The sequence below is a fragment of the Sinohyriopsis cumingii genome, chromosome 14, assembly GCF_028554795.1.
Source record: "Sinohyriopsis cumingii isolate HCF-2022 chromosome 14, ASM2855479v2, whole genome shotgun sequence".
Lineage (NCBI taxonomy): Eukaryota > Metazoa > Mollusca > Bivalvia > Unionida > Unionidae > Sinohyriopsis > Sinohyriopsis cumingii.
The window spans coordinates 70,005,340-70,032,778 of record NC_142974.1 but is presented as its reverse complement, the minus strand read 5'-3'; the positions used below and the strand labels follow the sequence as shown (position 1 = coordinate 70,032,778).

At 33.8% G+C, this 27,439-nt stretch overlaps 1 protein-coding gene across 1 annotated transcript in view; it reads right to left on the bottom strand.

Moving 5' to 3' along the window:
• Positions 1 to 1,211: 1,211 nt before the first annotated feature.
• Positions 1,212 to 27,439, bottom strand: part of LOC149784088 (uncharacterized) — a 56,423-nt gene continuing 30,195 nt past the window's right edge. Inside the window, exons 8-18 of the mRNA XM_089932944.1 lie at positions 26,605 to 26,784; positions 25,240 to 25,690; positions 20,163 to 20,303; positions 17,053 to 17,209; positions 16,524 to 16,680; positions 11,066 to 11,243; positions 10,520 to 10,647; positions 3,126 to 3,305; positions 2,504 to 2,692; positions 2,214 to 2,328; positions 1,212 to 1,491 (exon numbers count right to left, since the gene is read on the bottom strand). Of these exons, the coding sequence (XP_089789070.1) occupies positions 1,212 to 1,491; positions 2,214 to 2,328; positions 2,504 to 2,692; positions 3,126 to 3,305; positions 10,520 to 10,647; positions 11,066 to 11,243; positions 16,524 to 16,680; positions 17,053 to 17,209; positions 20,163 to 20,303; positions 25,240 to 25,690; positions 26,605 to 26,784 (2,156 nt within the window). The remainder of the gene's footprint in view (positions 1,492 to 2,213; positions 2,329 to 2,503; positions 2,693 to 3,125; positions 3,306 to 10,519; positions 10,648 to 11,065; positions 11,244 to 16,523; positions 16,681 to 17,052; positions 17,210 to 20,162; positions 20,304 to 25,239; positions 25,691 to 26,604; positions 26,785 to 27,439) is intronic.

Below are 27,439 nucleotides of genomic sequence, written 5' to 3'. Positions count from 1 at the left end.
AGTGATTGTGTATCTTGCAAATCGTGGTGGAACTAATGTTTTTGAAATTACAATGCTCTATAGCAATAAGAAAAGTCCAAGCAAATTCTAACTTGCAGGTATTAAAATCAACTAGCACGAGTTAAAAAGGATGCTTCTGGGTCAGGAACCTACAACGACGTCTGTTTCTGAGATGACACTGAGTCCTAATTCCTGACCCAGAGTCAGATTATCTAAGGCCAGATCATTTTCTAAATTTCTACCTTTAAAATACGTGACAAGATACAACAAAAAATGTAATAGTTAGTCATCATATGAAAGAAAGAAGCTCGAACTAGAAGAAAAAACCTACATAGGCATATACATAAGAAAGATTTTAAGTTTTGAAAAGAATATCACCACTTATCCACACAGACACAGTTTTCTAAATAAAATATAGGATTGATGTGAAAATATTTATTACATGTTTTTTGAGTGAAATAATACAATCACTGTATCGATAATATCATAAACGTCAAGAGGAATATGATTTTTTTTATAACTTTAATGTTGATCATACAGGTTCACGTTGGACTTTATTATTAGTAACAATATGATAGTGTCATGTGTATGAAGACCAAATATAGAACACTCTCTAACCATTTACAACCTTTACTCCGAATCAAAGGAGGGACTGAGCCTATTGCATACTTAATTGTCCAGGATTGATTTTGAAACAACCTATGCATGAACTAAATCCAAGAGTTGAAAAACTTATAGAGGAACTAAACATTATTAATTAAGCATCTGCAGTTATCTGAGTGTATTTACTAATATTTACACTTGCAACCTATGGTAGCAATGGAATTCTTTGACCGTGATATAATAATTAAAGATGGACAAACGCTGGTTGTTGTCACGCTCTGAAATCTCAATACATCTGCACATATCAATATGCACGAAATTTATATAATTCCAGAAAAGTGAATATGATTTTAAAATGTTCTCTGACTGACCACATTGTTGGCACACACGTTGATGAATGCAAAACAGAATAGCTAATGGGGAACATTCCCTCAGACAAAATCATCCACAATCATAGAAAATCGAATTTAAATATAAAACAGTTTCACGCTGATTTGAATCACATTGATAGCGCATACTCGGTCAGAGGTAACATATTTACAAGAATCGTGTATATTCCTTACATATTGCTTAGGTTGATACAATATAATAAATAGATTTCGGGCGTTTTATTTGAGCGGATTCTCTTTGGCACGTGGTCTAGGAATGGCCATGACATTATCATATTTTGTAGAATTTCCCCTGATATTATTTTTCGGTGACTGCGACACCTCAGCTGGTTCTTCGTGTGTGGTGGGATCGTTAGTATTGTCAAGGTAATTGTCGTATTCAACATCATCGTACTGATTGTCCCCCTCTGCACCAAAACTCGTACTCATTTGCATATCCGGTCCTGACATCAGTTCGTCCTCCATTTTCTTCTGGACACATTTTGAGCTGAGGCATTTTCTGCTTAGAATAAGAATGAAATGATATTTGTATAAGATTATTATAAAAATATTTTTTTTAGAAAAATGACTTGTGTCTGCCTATGGAAGTCGATGATCACATTACTGCTTTGATTAATAGTAATCAAGTAATTGAGAGGAACATTACAATGGAATTAGAGGTATTTGTAATACATTTTACATGAAATATGTATAAAAACCACATAGTTACGATAATAAAATCTCTCTATTATGATGGAGAAATTCTACAGAAAGTCTGAATCTTTTATATTCTTTGCCTGAATAGAATTAGAAAAAAACTATCAAAGCAAACGATTAATGTGGATTGTTTAAAAGAGCATTTATATGCAATCAGTAGTTAAAATTTGAAAGGTTCGTGAACTAAAAGCAAATATCAGATGACAATTGAGATAATAATAACTTTTGAATATCATTATCTATTACATAAGAATAAACACAACAATAATATATCTAATGACTTTTTTAGTTTGTTATGAACATGTACTGTTTGCTGTTTTGGTATCAGGTGCATTACCAGTGAAAGTAGTGTACCCTTTCTTATATATATATATATATATATATATATATATATATATATATATATATATATATATATATATATATATACCAATAACTGAATAAAGCTTATGATATGATCTCAATTTCTGTAGAAATGATAATTCATATGGTTAAAACTGAAAATGACCATCACATTGTATCTACCTTCTCAAAATTACCAAAATGATGACAACTATACTGCTGACACCAATTGCAACTCCAGCAGCTATGGCTGCCGTATGAACGTCAATGTGATGTCCAGAAGACACTGCAGGTGGTGCTGAAAGCAAAGATACATGTTTGTGTTAAAATATGTTAAATAAGGAAACAAAATTATTTCCTAAATTTATATTTATAAAGCGAATACAGTAGATGCAAAAATATATATTTTTTTCTTGTTTTGCTTGAATGGAACTGCATCGGGGATAGATAATTAAAACTAGTTGCAAAACTACCTGTGCATAATGTATGCAGATCCTGAGCCCAGCCATCGAGAAGACAGTACAGACTTTGTATCGAGGGGTCTTTCAAGAATCCACTGTTACACTCAAAATCACATCGAGTACCAACTGCTATGGAACACACGAGTCCATTAGATCCCTTAACTAGAGCTCCGTTTGGAATCTCCTTTGGACATGTGATCTCTGAAAATCAATATGAGGGAAAAAGTAAAATCTCAATGTGTTTGTTAACTTGTGCATGTTATAGTTGTAAACTGAATTTATGTAGATATATGCCATCTGAATCCAGCATGTAATATAACAAATATACATGTACAAATTCGAAAGATGACCTGGGAGGATTAAAACAGTCTTGCTCGTATTGCAGCGAATGACACTATGTATTATTCATGTTTACTGAACTAGAGGGTGTGAAGGTACTCCATAAACTTACAAAATAATACCCCCAAAACGCTGAATGTATAATTACTTATCGCTGAGATACAAAAACTGATACACAGTCACATACACACAATTGTACTTATATATACGTATGATGAAACTGATGAGAAATCTCGTAATTAATATTGAACACTGTCTTGGAACTGGAAAAATACAATATATCGTATTTACTTACGTTGACAAAGACTGTCTGCATCCCTACTCCACGCGCCTGACTCCATGCACTCAATGGTTGAAATATTTGTATTCTTCTTGTAACCATATCCCGTGCATTCGTAATCACATTGCTGACCCTTCATGCCTCCGCACGTGCTTGCTATTCTGCCCTGATTGAATTGCGTGGGACATGTAATAGCTGCAATGGACAAAGAAACGATGAAATAAAACAAATATGAAGTCTTTAAGGATGTTTCTTCCAGGCTGCACTTTTTATAGCAAAATGTATTTCAAACAGTTTCGATAACAAACTTTAATTTATCCCTTTGAATTGGATAAACGGTTTTACATTCGTGTGACTATTGGATTAATATATTTAATAAATAACCCGAGTTTTACTTCGAATTTCCTTGTAGTGTATGCTGTTACTAAACAGATCTATATAAGGAAAAGGATATGTTAAAACGTCTTAAAAATGTATCATTTGTTTTTGTTATTTGTAGCTATCTTTCATTCATGCGATGGCTTTGATAATTCCTAGTCATCATCTAAACAATAGTAGCACGAATGTGCAACTGTTGACACTGACACAGACTATATGTAATAAGTAATGTCCAGTTTCCGTAATCTAACATTTTACTCTTGTCACTGCATTTTTTCCTAATGTAAATACGAATCGCGTGTACAGTTGCACTTCTTCGCAACGGCTACGTTATAATTTACCCATTTTCCTATTGCAAAAATAATCTTAGAGTTTATTTAAAAGTAAGGTTCTTGGAAGATATTTTTTCATTAGAGTATTGTTTTAAAATGATAATCAGTAAGGTTAGTACAGTTTTAAATGCATGCTCGGTACATTGCATAGAGTAATAGAATAATACTTGTTAAATTTAGTAGATTTCTACCAGGACTATCCTCATGGTTATGCCGATACGATGATTTTCTTCAAAATTAATACAGTTTTAAAGGGGTATTATTTAAGTGTACTACAGTTGTAAAAAATGATACAAAAATGTTTTTGCAGATTCCTGCTCTTTACACCTAAGTAATCAAATTCAAGAAAAGAACAGAGCAGGGTCACACATTGCGTTCATGTACTACTTCTGTATGAGCTGAGAGAATGACCAAGTGCATATAGACTAGTAATATAAAGGTTATTAGTCTATGTTTATCATGGACAGGTCTCTTTCTTCGGCGACAAGTATGGTTAGGATGCAAATTTTTAACTATATAATCGAGTCAGAGGATATAATGTTAACATTGGAGTGTTTAGGGAAGAATCACACGCCCAAAATGTGAACATAAACGGACATACGTACCTTCACACGGATCTTCTGGTGTATATATGTCACCATTACACAAAACATTATCTACACCAAGTCTGGCCTTGTAGCCCTGCTTGCACGTAAAGGAACATTTACTTCCATTAATGCGCTGACAATCGACAGAGACACGAAATATATTAGTCATCTCCGGACAATGAGGAACTAAAAATGAACCGATGTAAAAATCTCTTAATCTTTTTGTCTCTTTTCCTTTCAATCCGAATCAAGTTGTCCTCTCTCTCACTCACTCTCTCTCTCTCTCTCTCTCTCTCTCTCTCTCTCTCTCTCTATATATATATATATATATATATATATATATATATATATATATATATATATATATATATATATATATATATATATATATATATATATGTATATATATATGCATATATATATATATATATATATATATATATATATATATATATATATATATATATATATATATATAAATATATATGCAACATGAGCCTAGGTTATGTTCCTTGGAACCTAGACAATTGTGTACCAATATAAATTAACAAAGACTGTAAGTTTCATAAATGAGACACTGTTTTTCGACGGACACATGCAAACGCTTCGATATGTAGCTCGCATTTAAAGATGATCACTGTAAATCATTCAATACTACGGTGAATCTAAAGTATCTCTGCCTTCAGTAGATAAACTATGAATTAATCATATGAATACTAGTCTTCTTACGTATCTGCATCACATCATGGCAGCGTGACTATGATAGAGCACATTCGGCGAACCCATTTTAAAAATGGAATGTATTATGGAGATATATGAAAATAGTCGGGAAAGACATGGTCAACTTTTTGTGTTGGTGTTTTATAGGATACGAGTTGAAAGCATTGTCGAAGAATATGAAAAATACAGGAGACAGATCCATTCATGGCAAAATGTTCCCGCTTTTTACACGACAAACACAAATGCAACATCATCTATCTGCATATGTGACAAATATTACTGGGTATATAGTAATTTGTGGAGGAAAGTTACCTGTACATAACGTTTGCAAATCTTCAGCCCAACCGTCGAGCAAGCAGTGTAGACTATCTACTGTGCGTGTTTTAACAAATCCAGTGTCACACTCGTAGCCACATTGAGTCCCTATTGCTGTGTAACACACTTGTCCATTAGAATCTTTAAGTAGAGCTCCGTTTGGAATCTCCGTTGGACAAGTGATCTCTGAAAATCAATATTAAAGAATACGTAATGTCTCAATGTGTTTCCTTATCTGCATTTGAGATATTTGTCTTATGTCTTGTTGCAGACTTGTGTGCAATTTGAATTTAATATATATATAAATACATATATATATATATGGCGTAAAGGACAAAAATGACGGACATATCAATACACATTGTGTATGTAGATGACCCGAACACAAAATACAAAGGCAAGGATATAAACCCAGAACATCTACATATCATACGGATTTAACTGACTAAAGTGTGATACTGAAGTTTATGGTTTGTTGAGTGATTTATGAGGTTAGACATTTGGTTAAATTTTGACGATCATGTGCATTGAAGGAGAAGGAAATGGATATATTGATATCAGGTTATAAGGTCCAAGTGGCGAGAAGATGTCTAAGTAGGAAATAGGCAATACAGTTAGCCAGGTTTAAATAGTTAAAATATTGCTACAATGGTAAGTGTGGAAAAGGGTATGAATGTATTTTAGACACAGACAAATGCCAGCAATGACAGTGCAGGTTGGATAATTTGATTACTTTCCATTTAATCATGCCCATTAACACACACAGAGACATCTATCTATCGATATATATATATATATATATATATATATATATATATATATATATATATCTATATATATATATATATATATATATATATATATATATATATATATATATATATATATATATATATATATCTTATTATTACAAAACTGAAATATTTTATATAAACGTACGGTGACAAAGACTATTTATGTGTGTGCTCCACAGGCCGGACTCCATGCATTCAATTCTGGAGATACTTTCGTTCTTCTTGTAACCATATCCCGTGCATTCGTAATCACATCGCTGACCAAGCATGCCCGCACACGTACTGACAATTCTTCCATGCATGAATTGCTTGGGACAAGTAATAGCTGTAATGGAAAATGCAACGAGAAATTAAAACAAATATGAAAGTTTTGAATGATATTTCTTCTTGGCTGCAATTTTTGTTGCAAAACGTCATTTACCAATATTCAATGCACAACGTAAGTGTAATCCTTTGATTGTTTGCATGTACACAATGTCTATATTTCTGTTAACATGGTAGTAATATGTTCAAATAATATCACACATGTTGTATGTGGAATTAACCATGTAACGTGTGTGTTTATTAACTGTTTCGGGATAGACAAGACTGAAGACATTCGATTTGATTGTGCTTAAGACAAATAACCTGGACTTTCTTCTTTCATTTGTATTTATCTTTTATTTAAGCGAATTATTTGGTAGCACCTAGTGATCATACAAACAGACGAAGCATCACTACTTACGTTTACAAAGTGTATCGGTGCTAGCTAATTTCCATTTTCCGTTGATTTGACATTCCGCTTCGGTCACTGCATCGTTCCTTGTGTAACCGTAGTTACATGTATAATTACATGACTTTCCAATTGAAAAGCTACAATTTGCCCATTTACCATTTACAAGTGTACCAGGGCATTTAATCTCTGTAAAGGAAAGTATGTGCATTTGAGAGTATAGGGCAGACTTAAAAGTTTGTATAAGTGTACATGTTTAAAATAATTTAATCATAAAGCTTGCACATTTAGAGAATGTAATTTTAAGGTCTTATAGTTTTGAAGGACGTACTCATTATGCTTTTATAATTCCAGAAGGATATCTTTTAGGATTAGTCTAGTTTTAAAAGATCTATTAAGTATCTTTTTGAAAGAATATTATTAGGAAAGTCATTGTTCTCGTAGACAGTAACTTTTAATATATATGTTGAGCTAATACGTATAAAATCATATTAATAATAAAATGTATTATACAAAAATGCAAATTTGCGTTACTACTGCACGGGCTGATGGATGTAAGGACGAAATATTTATGGAAGACACAATAGAAATAATAGTATTATGGGCTTGTTACGTACAGCTTTCTATCTACCAGGCTGAGTATGGTTAAAATTAAATATCAGTTGAGAATATTAACGTTGGATGAAGACGAACTAATATGAAAAATAACATGCCGTAGAAAGGAAAGACAAACTGACATACGAACCTTCACACGGATCTTCTGGTATGTACATATCACCATTACATAAAACTTTATCTAGATCTGGTTTCGCTTTATAGCCTTGCATGCAAGTAAAGGTACACTTGCTTCCATTCAAACGAGGGCAGTCAGTAGAAACAATAATGTTCTTGCTAATCTCAGGGCAATAAGGAACTATAATGAAACATATACAACTTGATACCAAGAAATCTTGGAAGCATTGCGAACTTTAGATTAAGTCATTGTGCAATTACAGTCATCGCATATTATCACCAACTGTTCTGTCCATTTGAACGCATTAATATGTGACCAAGTAGGAATGCACCTAGCCTATATGATGTATTAATGAAACATTAATTCCACTTCAAGTGATCGGTGTAAATGTTTGACCTATATTCTGCACTTTGAAAACAATACTTATTCTCAGGGAAACCAATCACAATAAATCTGATGAAAGTCATGTCATAAATTATAAAAAATTACAAATGGGTACAACTGTATGACTTATGGTATTCCTGTCCCTGATGAGAAAATTTGACAGCTTACAAATTCACATTTATATTGCCTAATCTTTGCCATTTTGTGTAAGTTATACTAGCTTTATAGACGATTGTTCTTCATTTTTTTATAGATGCCATTTTTAAAATAATCCGTATAATTAAAAAACTTGTCAAAATAAACAGACTGCTTACTGTTAGAACAAACTGTTTTGCTCCCTTCTTTAAAGTCTACACCATCTTCACAACCGCATATACCACCACCCGGGATTGGAAAGCAAAAGGTGGAACAGCCCCCATTGTCAACAGAACAGAATTCATTTTCTATAGATAAATCATATGACATTATTTAGAAACTATCAGACCTGATCGGTATGAACGGAACCATAATTTATATATAATCTCTAATTAAGATAAATGTTTGTAATAACGTATTTTCGATGGCAAAAACAATATTGAACTGGTATCGCTGTGATTATGTATTATCATTATTTCTACAAGAATAATTGCTAAGTTACCTTATCTTGGTACATTAAAACTACATAGTAAACATTTTGGATGCATGTCACTTTAAATATTTATATCATAAAGAACATGTAAAGAAAAAAATAAATTATGAAACAAAAATCTCAGATATTGTTTTTGTACAATCATATGGAGCTTAAGCTATAACTGGATGTTTAATGAACATTATCGTCACGTGGCTGTTTACTAACTGTTCTGGACTGTGGAGGAATAAATGCCGATGAAATGAATTGACCCCAACTCTCCGTGAGATGCAAACTCTGCCGTTTCATTCGGGTTGGATACCTTCAGTTTTATTATATGCCTGTTTGTTAGAAATAAAACAATCCTGAATGTATTATCAGTCCAGTATTGCCACAAACGGCGTCGTTGGTGAAAGATTAGTAGTCAAGAAATTTGGATTTGATGAAGACTACTAGTATCTGAAATCACTAATATTGGACAAAGGATTTCGAACAGACAAAATCAACTGGGCTATATGAATCGTTCATCAAATCAGAGAAAAGAAAGTGTTTTCAATACATACATTATATTTAGTAATGTAATCTGAATCAAGGTCAAGGGCAATTTCATGAATGAAAGTACAACTAAAACCCATCCTGGTATTTATTTTGAAAATAGAATGCGTGATGTAAGTTTTGATGATGATACTTTCGTTATAGACCTACTGGTAGAACATGACATCATTTTATAATCATGCACTTTACGAGGTAGCACATTAATCACAAATATGTGTATATGATGAACTTAGTACAACTTATTTTTTACACGTTATTTTATTGATTCATCTAGATAAGCGTACAGTCTCAATAATTATACCGGACGCTTTAAACATGTCATATCTAAGGACGATACTATTCATGTTCATGAGTTCCAAACTTGTTTATCATTTTCTGGGGTGGACAAATTACTACAGATAATAACCTACATGTATTTCCACAGTGGATGAAATGCATCGATAAACATCCCAATTAAGGATTGATTAGAAATCTAGTTCATTTAGATGTAATACATACGAATGTCCATCGGTGGAAATGAATAGGTAATCTTGGTAAAAAGCTATTCCTTGTAGACTGGTGCCGGTATACTTGGTCAGTGTGTTGTGATTAGTTCCGTCCAGTCTGCAGTATTCGATACTGTCTCCCCAGTAGTTGATCCAGTACAAGTAGTCACCTGAACCCATGGCAAAAGGTGTTTGAAAGTACACAAGTGATTTTCGTTAGAGATGCAACAAGATGAGGTACTGTGAATATTACACAATGACTATTATTAGAAAGGAAAATAATGTGAATGGTAGACTTGCTTATTAACCACCTTTGAAAGCTTGCATTGTTATAGTCTTATATCAATTTGTATTTTAAAGAATATTGTTTTATAGCTTTCAATGCATACTGCTTAATTTATGGGAGGCCAGTCCTTCCCTGAAGAAGAAAATAATGATCAATAAGAAACGAATTATTTGATATGTGATCTGGGAAAAATCTTGAATTGGGTTTATGTTCCTAAAACTGAAACGATCAAACTATAGTGTCATGTATACAGGTCACATTATGTTTCTCCTATACCAGAAAATGGTACATGATTTGAATGATTATAACATCGGTAAAACCCTACGAGATCTGATTTAAGCAAGAAAACATGCAGAGTTTGTAGAGTTGTTTCACGCTTAACACATTATATCCCCAAACGAAGTCCTATGTTAATTAATGGAACATTTATCTCTTACACAATGAATATATTACATAAATTTTACTCGAATGTTAGAAAGGGTTTTGTTGAAACTTATTGTACAAAATGAAAAGGTCATTACTTTTGTAATCGACGGTGAGATCATATGGCAAATTGTTATAAATATTTAGAAGAACTGCTAACTGACTGCCGTCCATATTGGCTTGACCAAGATGCGAGTCGAAACCGCTATCAGTGTAAAACAGCAGCCTGAAATGGAAACATTAGCACTTAAATGAAATTATACATCTTGGTATAGTATCAGATTTATATGGAAAATATAGTTTAATAAATATAGTTTAATCGGAGACTAAAACAATTACAATTGATTGCCTAGAAATTATTTATATTAGACATTTTTTCATTATAGCCAACTCGCATCCAGTTTAAAATGTTAACATATGACCTTGAGATCAATATTGAAATGCCTTGTTGCAAAATAATGATTGATAGATGTTTGACAAATATGAAAAATACTTGTTCTGACGAAGACATCAGCTAGAATGGGTTTAATCATTCTAGCTCTGCCACACAAGTCTTCGTATGATACAACATTAAATGTTGTAATCTTAAAAGCTTAAAGTGACTAGAAAGGTCTACATACCCCTTGGAAGGATAGACGACCAACCCGTGGGGATCATTCAACCCCTTAATAAGTACTCGATGCTTTCCATCCGTCGATAGAACACCGATGTAACTCTCTGATCTGATATAGTAGTGCTTACTGACTGCTGTGTAGTAAATATTCCCAGTCGAATAGTCCACAGCAAAGCGATAGAGGAAAACATAACTGCCGTCCGAGATTGCTGAAAATAAATAATATGTAATAATCTGAATGTGCGTATGAGTTATAACGTTATATTCTCCGTATCCAATATATGCAATCCTATGAGATATTATATAGTAAGAATAATAGATACACACTACATTTATCACCCACTTGATAATTTTAAAACATTCTTGGATACAAAATTAGCTTGGTTAAAGATTAGATCAATACGTTGAAAACATACCAATTCAGCTTAAATCGTGGAACTAAAATTAAGTTAAAACGATTTATCCACTATTATGAGCGACTTATTTTCTGATTAGAAATAGGGTTCTGAAAAAATGTATAATATATTCTAGTCAGTCGTGACACTGAGAAAGAGTACATAAAGCATCATCTGTAGGAAAACTACAAAACGCGTTTAAGAAATTTATACCCATTAATGTGTGAACATCTGTACAGATTGTAGAACATTTGTAGGAAAAACATGAAAGCGATACCATTGATGACCTCACTTTAGTTATTTATTTTTGTACGATCATAACTGAACATGTAAGTTACCACTTACGCTAACGCTTGTGATTTCTCTGAACTTATAATTTAAACTTATAATTAATTTATAAGCATTAGAGGTAGACTATCCCTTTGCTTGACATGTAAGCGTGAGGTGTGGTAATGACTATTTCATTTAAGTTTCAACAGTGGATTTGCTCAGCAGCATTTGTCCGTTGAATGATTTGTTTTAGCAAGGTTTGGAATATAATATTCAATAAGCATGATACCTACATAATGGCAATAATTTCTTCCCTGTGCCGTTAAGGTGCATGATGGATATTTCAGACTCATCTGTGCCCCATATGACCAGATCGTTAACGGGGCTGTATGTAAGACCCGTTCGAGAATAGGTCCCTTGATCGTTGATTCCCTGAACACTTTGATCAGTTAAGCTGATTTGGTAGATGTGGTTATGCGTAGAGTCGCTAACCAGCATGAAGTTGTCCTTGATAGGATCTTAAAGATAAATTATAGAACTCCGTCAAATAAAACGCTGTCAATAGCAAATATGATTCATATTTTTATTTGATTTCAATCGAAACTATGCCTAAATGTTACCAGCATAACTAAGTCAAAACATGATATTTAAGCCTTAAACCAGTAGTTTGATTTAATACATTTTACTTTGAAGGAGACTAGAAATCAAAATTTTCCTTTTACGTATGTAATTCTCTACAGATTTTAATTCGACTGCAATGTTTATAAATTAAATATGGTAAGCGGGTAGTGATTATATTGCGTGGAAGATACCACGATTCCGTAAATTGCCGAGTTTTTCCGAGTTTTGATGAGACGACAGATCACGTGGTACCGTGACGCTATACTAGCCAGTCCTCGAATACATGTACAAACATAAACATTGGCGAGCGAGGCAGACAGGAGACCACATTTGGGTTGCACATTCAAAAGTCGAATCTGCAATCTGATATAATAGTATATGTACTGTACTGATAAGTGCTAAAAGAAATTTGTTAGGCACAGGCCCTGGGCTGGTGACTTAAATAAAATAAAGTCCTGAATGAAATTCCACAAGCCCGGACAGTTCATACCTGTCAACTCTCAAGCCGGGAGATAAACCTCCCGATTTGGGGGGTATTTCCTCATCTACCTTCCGATCTCGTAATCTCTCAATTTTGCGCAGCGAAGTCACGATTATTACATTATGTCTGTCAATTTTCATTTGTCGGAAGAAAAAACCCAACCCCAAACCATTTTTAAATATAACGTATGCAATCCACAGTCTAAACTGCCACACTGCAGACATCGTAGCGATATGACTGAAAAATTGTTAAAGCTACGTTAAAAATTCAAATCACACGCACACACGTCTAAACCGGCACTGGACAAAATAATTAATATCATACAACATTTTTTTTTCTTCTTTTTTTCTTCTTCAGTAAATAGAACGTGAAGATTAAACATTATTCAAGGAAATTTCAGATTTTTTAAACAACTACAAGAGTACTATAGTATTTTTAAAAAAATTAAAAGAATAAAATTGTCACCAATTAGCTTAAATGAATGATGACTTTGAAAGTTTCTCTGCAAACAAAATCGTATCTCCATTTCCGCCAAAGAAACTCGGCCAGTTAACACCTGACATTCCTCTACCGTATATGAAAAGTTTAATTATTATGATCAAATTACAAGGAATAAAACAAAATATACCATGCAGTATATGTGGCCCTAAAGAACTAATTCTGAATAAATATTTTATTCAGCAAACAGCGTTACATGCATTAAGACTTAAACCTGAGGAAATAAGGTGGGGCATAAACAGTTGCCACAGGTACGGTAACTTGTGACTGCAGATTTGAACTGTTAAAGTTAAGTCCATGGCATCGTAAGTAACAGCAAAATAGGCATCGTTTATTTGGTAATCAATTGCTGGTGCTTACGCATACACACATAGTCGAACATAGTTTCTTTGAAGTATCCGAAGGGCAGTCCTTTTCACAAGATCAATGCAAGGATAAGGATTATGTTCATTAGTCACACCGGCTTTATCGTTTGTTTACTTAAATCAAAACTTTAGCTATTTTGCAATTTAGCCAGAACTGACCAGAATATGCAAAAGGGGCTTGTCAAGGGGGAATAATAAGGTGTATCACAGGGAGAAAAGGCACGTCAAATGAGCGGTCGCACATTGGGGCAAAGGGGGGGGGGTCAATATTCCCCCCCCCCGTTCTATTGTCAGACAGTTAATGTGAAACTTTGACCTCCTTTTTAATCGCTGCTTTTTAAACTGCCCAAGGAATAGTTTTATATCAGTTCCAATTATTACAGATTACCATTTATGCATACTACATGTATACAATGCATTTTTTTTTAAATTTTTAATTTTTATAAGATTACTGAAAATTATGTTTTCTCGAAACACGACAGGTTCAGAATCTTATTTTAGCAAAGTTTCCATTTGATTAAAATCAAATCTAAATTTCACCTAGGACAGTGGTGATTTGATTTAGATTGTGCCGTGTTAAGGCATGTATGTCAACATCTTGAATATGCATTTACTCATTTCACTAGCGCAATCAAAGTTTCCTCAGGCAATCAATTTTTGTTTCGACAAGCCTGACGGGCACCTCACTTTGAATAGAGGATGGGCCGGAACTAAAACCAGAAGGGGACCAGGGTGTCGGGCTATCAGATTTGTTTTAGCACTGCTGTTTTTAGATAAAAGATGTGGATTGATTGTTGCATTTTGTGGTCACTTACTCGTCCTTCTGCCCGTTTTCGTAACTCACACATTTAACACTTTTCCCAGGATTTAAAATGTCCCAAGGTATGTCTGGAACAGCGCTAACTTTTAGTCTAGGCCTAGCATTTGCGTATCTTTGAGCTGCTATTTTTTCATGATCCCTCTCTTAACATTCCTTTGAGAAATGTAACGAGCACATAGTGCTGTATGGTGTTGCTTTGAAATCGACTCGTTTGTAATAATGTACCCATTCTTTCATTATGCCTTGATCTTTCGGAAAAGATTTTTTTTATGTCAACGGGCTTTTCTTAATGTTCTATTACACCCGTAAGCAACGCAAAACGATATTGTCTTTTACTCTGGCAACTCCCACTTGGGCTGCTGGAGTCGCTACTATGACGTCACATCCCGAAAGTAACCGAATAGGCGCGGAAATTTTGCATACGAGGTCACGGAAATTCAGCTCCTAGAAGATAGGCCAATATTTAAATATTGGCATAACGGTCGCAGATGATACTTCAGAGTAAGGTTTTCTGCTATAGTACTTTTATTATTATTCTATATTTTTTATTGGTTTCTGGTCTCTAATTTAAAACTGACCTGTTACATTTCTTAAGACAACCGTTTCCTTCAGGGATTCCTTAGTGATAATTTGGGACAGCATGTATTTCCATACCTATTTGTTTTCTTTCGAAAACATATTTTACGCCACTAGATCAATCTAATTCAGTTTTAGTACTCTCACTTCAAGTTTCCTTGGGAAATATATCTTTAGTAAGAGGCGGTATATTTTATGATTGAAATGCTAGGAAAATATAGTAGTAGTACCTATGGAATTGACAAGGCGTCAGGTTTATTTACAAAATGGATGGTTTCATTATTAGAAACATACATCATCAGACAGTCATATATTAAACAGACAGTCATATTTTTGAGGAAAATGGACATAGAGCAAACCTTCATATTAACACTGTTTTACATTGATTTTCGTTTGAGGTAGGTATTACGTGGGACAGTAATTTTTGGGAATTCTGTCTTAGATAATCTTTACTTTATGCTATGAATTACCTTTGCATATAAATGTTTCCAAATTATGCTTGTTAAGCTTTCCTTATTTATTTAAGTGTTATCTTGCGTTTAACTTTACATACCTGATGTACATGTCTTTCCATTTACTGACAGCCTAAAGCCAAAGGTACACGCACATATCCTCGACTTTCCGTTGGCTATACAAATCTGCTCACACTCTCCGTTCAAAGTGAAACACGGTCCTAAATATATTTAAATTTAACAATAAAACATGGGAATGAGCGTTGATTTGTTAAAAAAGGAGTCCAATGAGACGATGTCACACATTCTTGATAATGGGTTTAGTAAATCGATTATGACGTTGCATTACTAAATATTTGCAAGTTTGCTAGCCCCGTTGATACTTTCAAACTTACAACAGTAACGCATTACGAATGCTAATGACTGAAAACGTTTTGCTGAATGCAGCACTGTATCGATTCACATATTTTTTAAATTTAGGTTTGAGAAAGAAAGAAGACAAACTATCCTTATCCATTACAATGCCAAACAAGACCAAGCTTCAGTGACACAACATGACATTATTTAGAGGAACGATGATAAATATCACCTTGGGCTTTCAATAGGTATGAAAGTATCGTGTGCTGATATTATTCGTGGCGGAAACGAAAATAAATAGGAGCGACTATTCATAGCGATCTCACCATGCAGTGCATGTGCGTATTAATAATAGTTTAGCAGTAAATCAATGCTTCAGTTTACAATATAAATTAGCAATACTCTTTAGAAAGAGCACTTGAACCAGCGCATGAAAATCAGTAGTCATCGTCCTCTTCTGCAGAAGAAAAAAATGTTTTATAGTACTACATAACAAAAGAAGAAAGAAAGTACGCCAGGCATAATTACCTTACAAAAGTAGGATCATCTTCACAGAAAATGTAATCATTTTAAGTTGCTATATCAACCTTCACAAGGCTATGGTGATTAAATGAGCAACATAATAAAGAAGGCATCGATTGTCGAAATATTCACCTGTTTCATTTTGACGAACATTTTCATCAAAAACCTTTATAGTTGAAATACTTCCTGTATCAGAAAATATGCCAGATATTGTAAGTTTCACACGATCTAGGGAATAAGACATTATTAAAGTCCCTTGGTAATCTTTGGAAGTCACTAGCAAGTGTCCCTGAAATAAATACCAGTTAGAACAATACTTTCGCAATGAAAACATATAAATGTTTTTGAAAAAAGATTGCTAAGAAATAAAACGTCTAGATACATAAACCAATATTTGAAAGGCAAAATAACTAATTCTGAACAATATATAAATAAATAGGTTTCATAGTGTTCATTGTAAAGATAGAAGGTCCATGTAGGCCAAATCTGAACTAACTGATTTATCGCAAATTATATTCGAAAAAATATATCCCTTTCATCGTTTACCAAAATATTCATAGTACGTCTAATATACTTAATTGACTCTGGATAGTAGAATGTATAATATAGAAGAAAGAATCGGCCGTAATAATAATAATAATAATATTAATGACAATTTTACCAGCATATAAGTCTGGTAAGACTGGGCATTTACCATGTATATTTCAAGTTTTTCAAGGCTTCTGTCAGCTGAGAGAAAAAAAACCAGGTCTGCGCCATCAAGGTCACAAGATCTAATATAGCTGCGACCTTCAGGCGATGTGCTCAGGAAATAGATTCTAAAATTAAAAACGAAAACAATACAGATATAAATTTAGAAACAATAATTTAAATATTTTCAAATGTGTCTTGTGTGCTCATCATAAATTGATACAAAGGTGAACGTGAATGCAATCCTGGATATTTTCATTATTGTTTTAGTAAATATTTTGTGACTTGACCATTTGAATCCTCAGATCGTTTGGGTTAAATCTGGCATCAGCTAAGTTAATCGAGAACCGATAAAGAGGTAAAACTTATCGGAAAATTTAATGCTGTATAACATAATATGCAGCAGTAATATATCCTCTCCGCTTTGCCTGATGCGCATTGATATTTTGATGGCTAATATTTACTATTGTAAAAGTGGAAGGAGTGGAAAGATTTTTTAAAATTATATATATATATATATATATATATATATATATATATATATATATATATATATATATATATATATATATATATATATATATATAAAGTTTAAAATTTGTCTCTTCCAAACTATATTGAAGTGTCTAGTCTAAAGTGTGAGCTAGTATTTGTTCTGGTTAAGTTTGTGATTTACTAAAAACGCTATCATTAAAATTTCATTTCTAGGTGATAGTGAAATCGAATTAGGAGTATCAACATTACAACCTATCTCTATTTAAGTTAACATATCTACATGTATTTTTATCTGTATTTAAGTTGCTGCAATTTGTTTAGCATGTTTATGTTACTTTCCCCTGGCTAAAATTGCTGTTCTTGTAGTACCTCATTAGATCATCCAATATACATTATAAAAATAAAAAGCCATCACCACGAACAAAAATAAATAAAGAAAATACGTAAATGATTGACCGGCATCCTTTAGCACATGAATATTGTATCGATGTGGCACATGTTTCAAGAGTTTAGCATTAACCCACTTTCAATTTTAAAATTTGGAACAAACCACCAAACGCAATAAACGCACAAGACCAAAGAGCTATTCATGCAGTCGCCATTCCATTTCCTGCTAAATTCATTACTCACAGATCTGTTTGAGCTGGATTGTCTGTCCAGCTTAATCCTTTGCATGCCATCTTTGGAACACTTCTCTATTATTCGATTTTGTATATTAAATGATTTTAATCTTATCTTTCATTTAACTTGAATTGATACCATAATTATTGGTGTCCAACAGAGAAACATATACATACCAGAGATATTTTACTGGGCATGTTAAAATGCTTTATTAAAACTAAGGATGCTGTGCGTAATTTTCGGAGCTGTCTAAACTGAACTGTAGTGCACATGTTGGTACAGACTGACTTTATCGTCAGAATATGGAGAACCAAATGCATGGATGCCGCAAGCGAGGACTCTATAGGTGCATCGCATGATGTGAGAATGCAACTATTCATCTAAGATGCTTGTTAAAGCAGTAGGTTTCCTTATGACCAAAAGGAATCTACAGTGAATCAAACTGCAAGTTTTCTCCCAATGTTCAATCGTTTATATGCAGGCACTAATTATGACATTTGTTCAGTACACTTTTGGCATGTAATATCCATAAGCTATTGGGTAGTCAGTTGTGATCTGGAAAAAAAAACAATCTAGAATGATTAACTTTTGTCGTCAATATCCATACTGTAAAGATAATCAATTATGCACGCTCATAACCGTTTAACACGGATGCTGTAGGACATAGAAAAGGCAGAGTTAGATGATACGAGCAAGATGGAGTTAATGAGTTTGTTTTGTTTTCAGTGTGCTTGCCCTTGCAGATAGCTGCTATGCTACTTATTTAGCGAATAGAGATAAACCATCTTTATTAATTTAAGATAGATGTTTTTGGATAATATTAGCTTACGATTCTTCCTGTGCTAAGATGAGTGTTAAGGCATCGTTCAAAAAGATTGGTACAATGTGAACTATTTTTAAGGGCTTGACTATTAGAAAAACTCTTATTTACCGTTTACGATTGTGCTATGCATTTCCACTACTCATTAACTTTCGTTTCAGTCGATTCGAAAGCATTCAATATGTTTCCTTTAGAGTCAATCAGTAAGTGTTCTATCATTAACATGTTTTTATGTTAACCATCACCAAGCATTATTCTTTTAAAGGATTTGGCTCATTAAATAGGCCTCAAAAGGTATAACTTATAAATTCTCCATTCGCGTGTTCACTTTACGAGGTCAGGAGTATTTTGCGACAATACATATATATCACTCAGAAAATGTTTATATTTTCATCTTTGTATGCCTGTTAAAAGACTGCAGTAGTTCCTTTTCTTTGGATTTGCATTTCGTGCTTGACTTTAAATTTGTAGGTAGATTAATTGGTAAGCGTGCGATTCAGTTCAGTGTATTTTGTTTTCTATCATATCGTATTAAATAGTTCCCACAATTAATTGGTATTCGTGCAAACATCTGATATGCAGTATCGCAGTAAATATTCATCGTTGTGTGATACAAAACGGTATAGAAAATATGAAAAACACATTGACCTAGAGATATCGTCTTTGGGTGTCATACACCAGCCAACAAGCCACCCACCTACATCTGGTACTTCATTATGCAACTTGTATTTCCAGTCATTGAAGTAACAAGCTCATGACTATCAAATTTACATATAAAACAAGGTTGATATTAGCAGGGAAATTGCAGTTATCACACCCTTAATGATTTCTATGCGACCTTTTTTCAACAAAGATCAAATGCAGCACAAGGTTCTGTAGCGGGTATATTAAGCTAATTGTATAAGGGTTTCTCATGATTTGTGAACTGAAATGATATAGTGACGGGTACAATCGAAGATATGTAAAAGTACGCTTAAAATAATTTGTTTAGGTTCACATTAGTACATAAAAAGCCTGACTACACTGATCCTTGCCAAACTTTGTAATAAAATCTTGCTTGTATGCTTGCCTGACAGGTTTCTAAAGAGGCCGAATTTAAGGGCAAATCCTAGAGATCTGGAAAACACAGCATCGTCCTGACACACCTCTTTTTTTCTGGGTCATAGCTAAGTGACTTCTTTGGATCCATTAAATCTTCAGAGTTCAGTACAACTTGGAGGTTACTGCCATCCATGCTGGAAGATTCTATTGTGCTCCCGCTCCTGTCCGATATCCAATATACCAGGCTGAGAAGTTAAACAAATTTGCGTATAAGGGCATTTTAATTAATTTAGCTTCATAATTACGAGTAATGCTATACTGAGGGCACAAGAGCAAATACTTATTAGGAACAAGGAAATTAAGGATATTGAAGATATTCTATAAGAGAAAAATCATGTATGTACCAAAAATCATACCAGCGTGTTTGTTTAGAAGACATAGAGATATACGCTCTTGAAATGTATTTCCATGAAATTAGATAAAATTCCAATAACAGACATCTGTAATAGTCATTTTCTTTGTTGAGGCATTCCATAATATTGAAACACCTAGAGCAACAAGATCATATATGTAATGAATGTAGATACGTCTAAATGTCCTACCGCTCATGGGGGATAATCAGGACTTCACGTGGGTTTTTCAGACCTTCTATGAAAACTTGTGCAGTTTCAGTTTCCCTTGACAGTCTCCAAATGATACCTGTGTTGTTTTCAGTCCAGTACAAGTTTCTGTCGTATCCATCCCATGCAAGACCTTAAAATACGGAATGGGAAACAACACTATTATTAATGTGTCATAAACGTCATGTAAGCCTTTTAATGACGGTCCATGCTGACAGATCCTCAAGGAAAACACCTAATGGAGTGATGCTCAAAATTGTTTGGCTTTATTTTGATTTGGATTGGCAAACCCTAAGCCTATGCAGTGCATGTAACAGTTACTTTCTTGGTTAACCTTACCTAAAGTATTATGTTAAATTTGAATAATAAATCTATTCTGATTGAATTGTTGCGTTGTTGATTGGTTTAGTATAATGTCTAATCAAATCGTCCGCTAAAATTTGGAATTACTTTGTCAACCTTTTATTCTACCCCTGACCATCCTGAAATATAATATTTGAACTCTCGGTGCAATATAAAATATGGAATTATCATATTCGATATAAATATCATATAAATTGAATTTAACATAATTAATGAAATTTTCAGTTACCACTAATTGTTCCGGATGGTTCAGTCATTCGATGTAATTCAGGATCATCTACCCTGCTCCAGTAAATAGCAGTGTCATTGGCGAGAAAAATATGTCTTTCGTCTGTATCCAAAGCCATGTATTTAGTGCCGTTAATTTTCAGTACACAATTGGGATAGAATGAGAAATGGGTCACAACTCTAATATCTACGATACAAATACTGCTTTCGTTACTATACATCAGTCCGCGATGAAAGAACGCGTTGGTCACTGAAAAAGGAGATGACATGATTCAATAATGTAAGTGATAGTGACTTTAATGAGATCCATTTATTGCGTGGTAAAGCAAATAATTTCTGCTATTCTTTCAACATCAAATGCTTTCTTTATAAGGAAACTACTTTCCCCTTAAGAAATGCAAACCTAACCCTCTACAGGAAGACTTAGTTCCAATGTTTAGTCATGTACCAAAAATCATATTCTAATTTAAATATATTTTAGTCATACTTAAAATCTTGCACGGAGAAACATGGATAATTAAGCAGTATTCATGGTACAAAAAACATTAGTATTCACACTAAATCATTGTATGGTTGATAGTATATATAACTACAAGAAGATTATAATATATGAACTATAAAAGGTGTTCAGTTTAAAGTCGGTATTGTTCTGGACGATATATTGAAACGTACTGGTTTGACAATTAACACAGCCTTATAAACATCAGTAAAATTATTTTAGATATAATCAAATTATATGTCGTACATTGTGCGATATGTGAATGTTCTGATAAATACGTCATGTAAGAGGTGCACCATTTAGCTCAATAAAGTATTTCTTAACCTTCAGTATCACAAGTAATTTGATATTTCGAAGATTACAATGATATGTTAGGACACAGTCCGAGGCAATATGACATAATCTTGCAATTCTACTTAGTATATTTACGTGAACATGTTTTCATGTCTTGGTTGAGGGTGTATCCGTCTTTGCAAAGGCAAGTGGCCCCAGCTATCTCCGTCACACAGATATGTTCACAACCATAGTTTACACAGTGGTCTATTAAGGGACATAAAAAGTCATATTTTAATGTTACGTTATAATGTGTGACTCAGCGATACGTTCCCATTGTAATGCATTTGATATAAATGGCGCGCGCGCGCGCGAGAGAGAGAGAGAGAGAGAGAGGGGGGGGGGAGCGGGAAAGAGGAGATCTTGTTATTTTGTGTGTAACGCTATCGCTCAGCAAAAGATATGCTCTGCATTGCGGTCATCGTCATTGGTAGAGGAAGAATTCAGAATAAACCCCAGTAAGAACCAACACTTCACGGAAATCTACTGGCAGTAAATCACGCTGACAGTATTGACATGTCTGTGATCGGTAAGGGCTATACTCAATTCGGCCACAAAGTGCCGCGACAAAGACATTAAGACATTAAAGACATTATGCGTAATAGAGGTTATGTAAGTTTGATTTGGGACATAGGTCCAGAGAATCATACAGGGGTAGATTTATTCTTGCTTATGATAATCCTCTGGATTTAAATATAATTTTGTTTAGATATCTCGAGAAGAATTATTTGATTAAATTATCATTTGGAATTACAAAGTGTTCGTTGACTTTGTGACGAATCGTAATACTACAAACATACGAACCTGTGACCGATGTGTTTTGGGCATCAGGATGGAAGACAGCGACAGCTACGTACTTTATGCCTACTTTGGACAAACTCTTGTGTAATTCTTTCCCGTTTGTTTTATTGAAGAAATAAAGCTTTTCATCGTTAAAATCAGTCACATACAAATAACCCTGAAAACGACATGAAACGTTATTTGAAGCAACACAATGTATATTGTCATTCTACAGTATCGTAGAGAAAGGAAATTTATGATTCAAGTCTTTCAAATTACAGAGCCCACTTACTTGCAAAGACTGAAGTCAATGAACTATGTTTTAACTTTATACACGTGCTAACTGATAAACAAGATTAAAGAATTATTTGTTTTGAAATGCAATAAAATATAATTTGGTAAGAAATTAACAAACTTTATGGAGTATTGTACTAGGTGTTTGCTGTAATTTATAACATCAAAGGAAAGTGTCGTAATGTTAGCCTTGTTATTGTATTTGCATTCATTACTGAGGTATTGTGTATAATCCTGGTATATATTTGGAGTGGTTCTGTTTGTTCTTTGCTCAGGTTTATGAATAATGACTAGAATAGTTTTTTGCATATAATATTATAGGCTGAGAGTCATATTCCAAGCAGAATAACACCAATTCATCATACTTAATATTGTTATGAACACAGGAAACAATACTCTTTGATTCAAAGAACAAATATTACAGAAAAAGATTTGTCCGCGAGAAAATAACTATTTTTATAGAAATACAACTCATTAAGAAAGTATGATACCATTCATTCAACTCCGACTATACACGCAACAACAGCTAGGTAATATGGATGTAAAAAAGGCTTTGGATACAATACAAATTTAAATATTAACGTAACAAGTGGTTTTTATCACGCAAAACCACCATGAAACAGCAGTAAATATGAATATCATTTTTGTCACATATTAAGAGATTTGCGCTTGCAGCTAACGCTCTTTGTTTACTGTGCTCTTGAACTATTAGGTTTGTTTACCTTGTATACTGCTATATCAAAGAAGAAGCTGTATTTTATCGTACGCAAGACTTTCCTCTCCTTGCCCTCGTAGGTGACACGTTCCACGGTTTCGCGACCAGCGTCAACGAAGTAAAGGTGTCGGGATTCGTAATCAGCAGCAATACTGAATGGGTACAATAGGTTTGAATATATCAGGGATTTCCTGTTCCTACCCGATAAGCTGGATACCTCAATCTTGGTGAATTTTCCAATATCGCTCCAGAAGAGAAGGCTATTACATAAGGAATAAACTTCATTTATATGTTGCAAATTCAGCTGCTTAATTGTTTCATTTCCGTGAGGAAACTCTCAGTATTTTTATATTTGTTGCATATAGCGTATATAAAGAATGTTTTGTCATAAATTTGTAAAATATTGTGTGCTTGCTTTCGTTTATTGTGACACATGCATCTTCCATATACAATGTAAGGTCAGTTAACGTCTCCCAGCAGTCATTTGTGACTCATACTAAACATCCATTTGCTATATAATTGTAGCAAGATCTTACGACAAATGTCCAAATGGCCTTAGAATGCTGCTTACGATACAATACCTTATCAAAGGTATGTATGCAGTATTGTCCTTAATATTTGTCTCCACAAGCCTCACTCTATCTATGCAATATTGGTTGGAAGAAATCTGAATATGTTTTTGGAAAAAAGTGAAGTACTTTACTACACAAAATAGAATGAGACCATAGCGTGAGCAGCACTTAAACTCAACTTTGCCCACTGATGGCTGTGCTATTAACTATGTAGGGTGACTCAGTCTCAAACTAGAGATATCAAACCCTTGCAAGTAGCACAAAAAAAATCTGGATTCTGATAAGGTGTCAGGTATACTTAGGCATTGTTCTATATATTTTCTGAATACTGATGCCAATAAAGAAACACATAAAGAAACAACAATGGAGACGGTCATACCAATAACACAAACTCATTCTGCCACAGTTCTTGCTGACCCTACAACTTACAATAGTTTTGTACGGTCATGTAGCGAAGTGAAAAACACTTAGGATGAGTGTTGTACATAAAGTAATACATGCATAGCCTAAGAAAGTGTCGAGAAGGAATATATACTTTATATAATGATATTTAAATGTTCCAATGACATGTATTCTTGGATCAATGCAGGAATAAAAGATTCACGTATTGTTTATCTATCATTTTTAGAGAATATATTGGTGCCGGGATTTGGCAGTGCGGGTAAAAATTATTTTACCTTTGATGTTTGTATCGGTCTATTGACCATATTAAGGGCGTAAATACCTCCAAGACGCTATCTACAAGTACTCTAAAAGCATTACAAAATGTTGACGTACGCTTCCATCGGGTCCAGAGCCAGGGAATGAGGTCCTTCAAGATGTTCATGAATGAGAACACGATGCATGGATGTGTCGTTGCCTAAAACTGACTGAACCATGATCCACTTGTACTGTGGGTCGGTCCAGTAGATGTTATGGCTGATCCAATCCAGCGCCAATTTGGTATAATCCTTTGAAAGTCCTCTATGTAGAGTCGTCCATATATTCTCTCCTGAGAGACCAATAGAAAAGTTGGAGTCCTTGTATATGGCATTTGTGTAGTGATCGTACACGTATGCCTGTTTTAATCTGTAGTCCCCTTCTACGCTGAGAAACTGAACGTCAATGGGAAAGAGAAGTGACCGGGTGTAATTCAGGCTGGGTGTTCCGTTTGGAGCAGTTGGTACTGTATATATATGTTCTTTATCGTTTCCTGGTATCAACGTAACAATCAAACCACGATCATTCTCTGGAACATAATATATTGTTTGGTAAAGGCTGATAAAATAAATACAATATGTTAAAAGTAGTCAATTGTGAATAGTCTTTGCATACATGATACCCTAAATAAAAGCTGAAAAATGTAAACTGTATTAAAAATATAATTTTACAACCTTAAATTATAATTCAACATCCGAAAGTTGAAAATGTTCGCGATAAGTAGTTTGGAAATCAGAAATATGCTTATTTGGATGAGTTACGTGTTTGAGTAACTCAATGTTCTTTATGTACCATAGAATTATTTTTATATGCATATCTTCCAGCCTACCTTTGCAAAGCAAACGGAGGTCAACATTCCACTCCGAGGACGACGTACAAGTGATATTTCTTGTGATGTTATGGTTTGTATCAAAGCCGCCATCACACTCGAATGCGCATGTCTCATCTGCATTAAAATGACAATCATCTGCCCATTTACCATGGTCGAAGTAGTTTGGGCATATTCCTATCCTCTCTGAAATGGTCAATGCAAATATTTGTTTAGAAAGTAAAGAGCGAGACAACTGAGTGGCATTCTCTAAGTACTGAAATACATTTAGAGCAAGAATGTATTTTAAGTGATTGAAAAAAACTTATTCATAATCCTTATTTCACTGCAACGATCAAAACATCATTGTTTAGAATGTTTGGACCAAAACAATAGAGTCGTCTCCTTTTGGGTGCTGTATTACATTACGATTATGTACTTCTTTTGACAACCATTTTTGCAGGCATAATACGACCAGTATAGTTCTCAAGATCGGTCATAACTATAGCTGATACATCAAAGTACGACGATTCTTACTGTTATTTTTGTATCATTATTGTTGGACTATTAGAAGACGTGGACTCCGCTTTCTGGTAAATCTATTACTAGGAATACATCAAAAACTTTGATGATACCTAAACAATAGGGTATATTAATGTCGTTCCATTTTCCGTCGATGTCGCAGAAGACCTTATTGATTTTGGGATTAGGGTCAAATCCTTGATTGCAGATAAATGGACACTCCGAGTAGATACGTCTGTCACACACAGTCTCGTTAACTGTTCCATTTGGAATTGTGATTGGACAGAGTACAGCTGAAATAAGAGGAATACAAAAAAGAAAATATTTAAAATGATTTTTTTTCTTCAAAATCACCAGCCGATTGTTCTGCTGTCTTTGTTGCGTATGAAATAGAAAGAACTCTACATAGAACTTTCGCGTGAAACACGACTGTTCATATATTAAATGTCATATTTACATGTAAAATATCTTATCACAACTTTAACAACAATAAGCACGGATTGGTTTTGTAAATGTAACAAACAATTAAGTTAGCAGTATTATAAAATACAATTTAAAGAAAGATAACTTCCATATAAATGTCAGATACACGAATATAAGAGTCCACCACTGTCCGGTGGCGTTGTCCAAAACTCCTTTGAGTAACTCTTACGAGAATAATATTGTAGCAAATGAGCCCTTTTAATTACACTGAATAATTCAAAATGCTATCTGACCGACCTTTCCGATGGAAAAAAAAACTTGTTACCATGTATACTATGAATATTATTAATAGGAATTGCAAACACAAACGAAAACATCTTGTTATATATCCTTTGCTATGTTACGTTCTTTACGTTCTATACATCTTAAAATATACCCATTGTACGTACGAGATTCAGCTACAAATAATCAGTACAAATTAAAGTCGTGAAAAAAATTACAAATATAATAATTATACATAACATT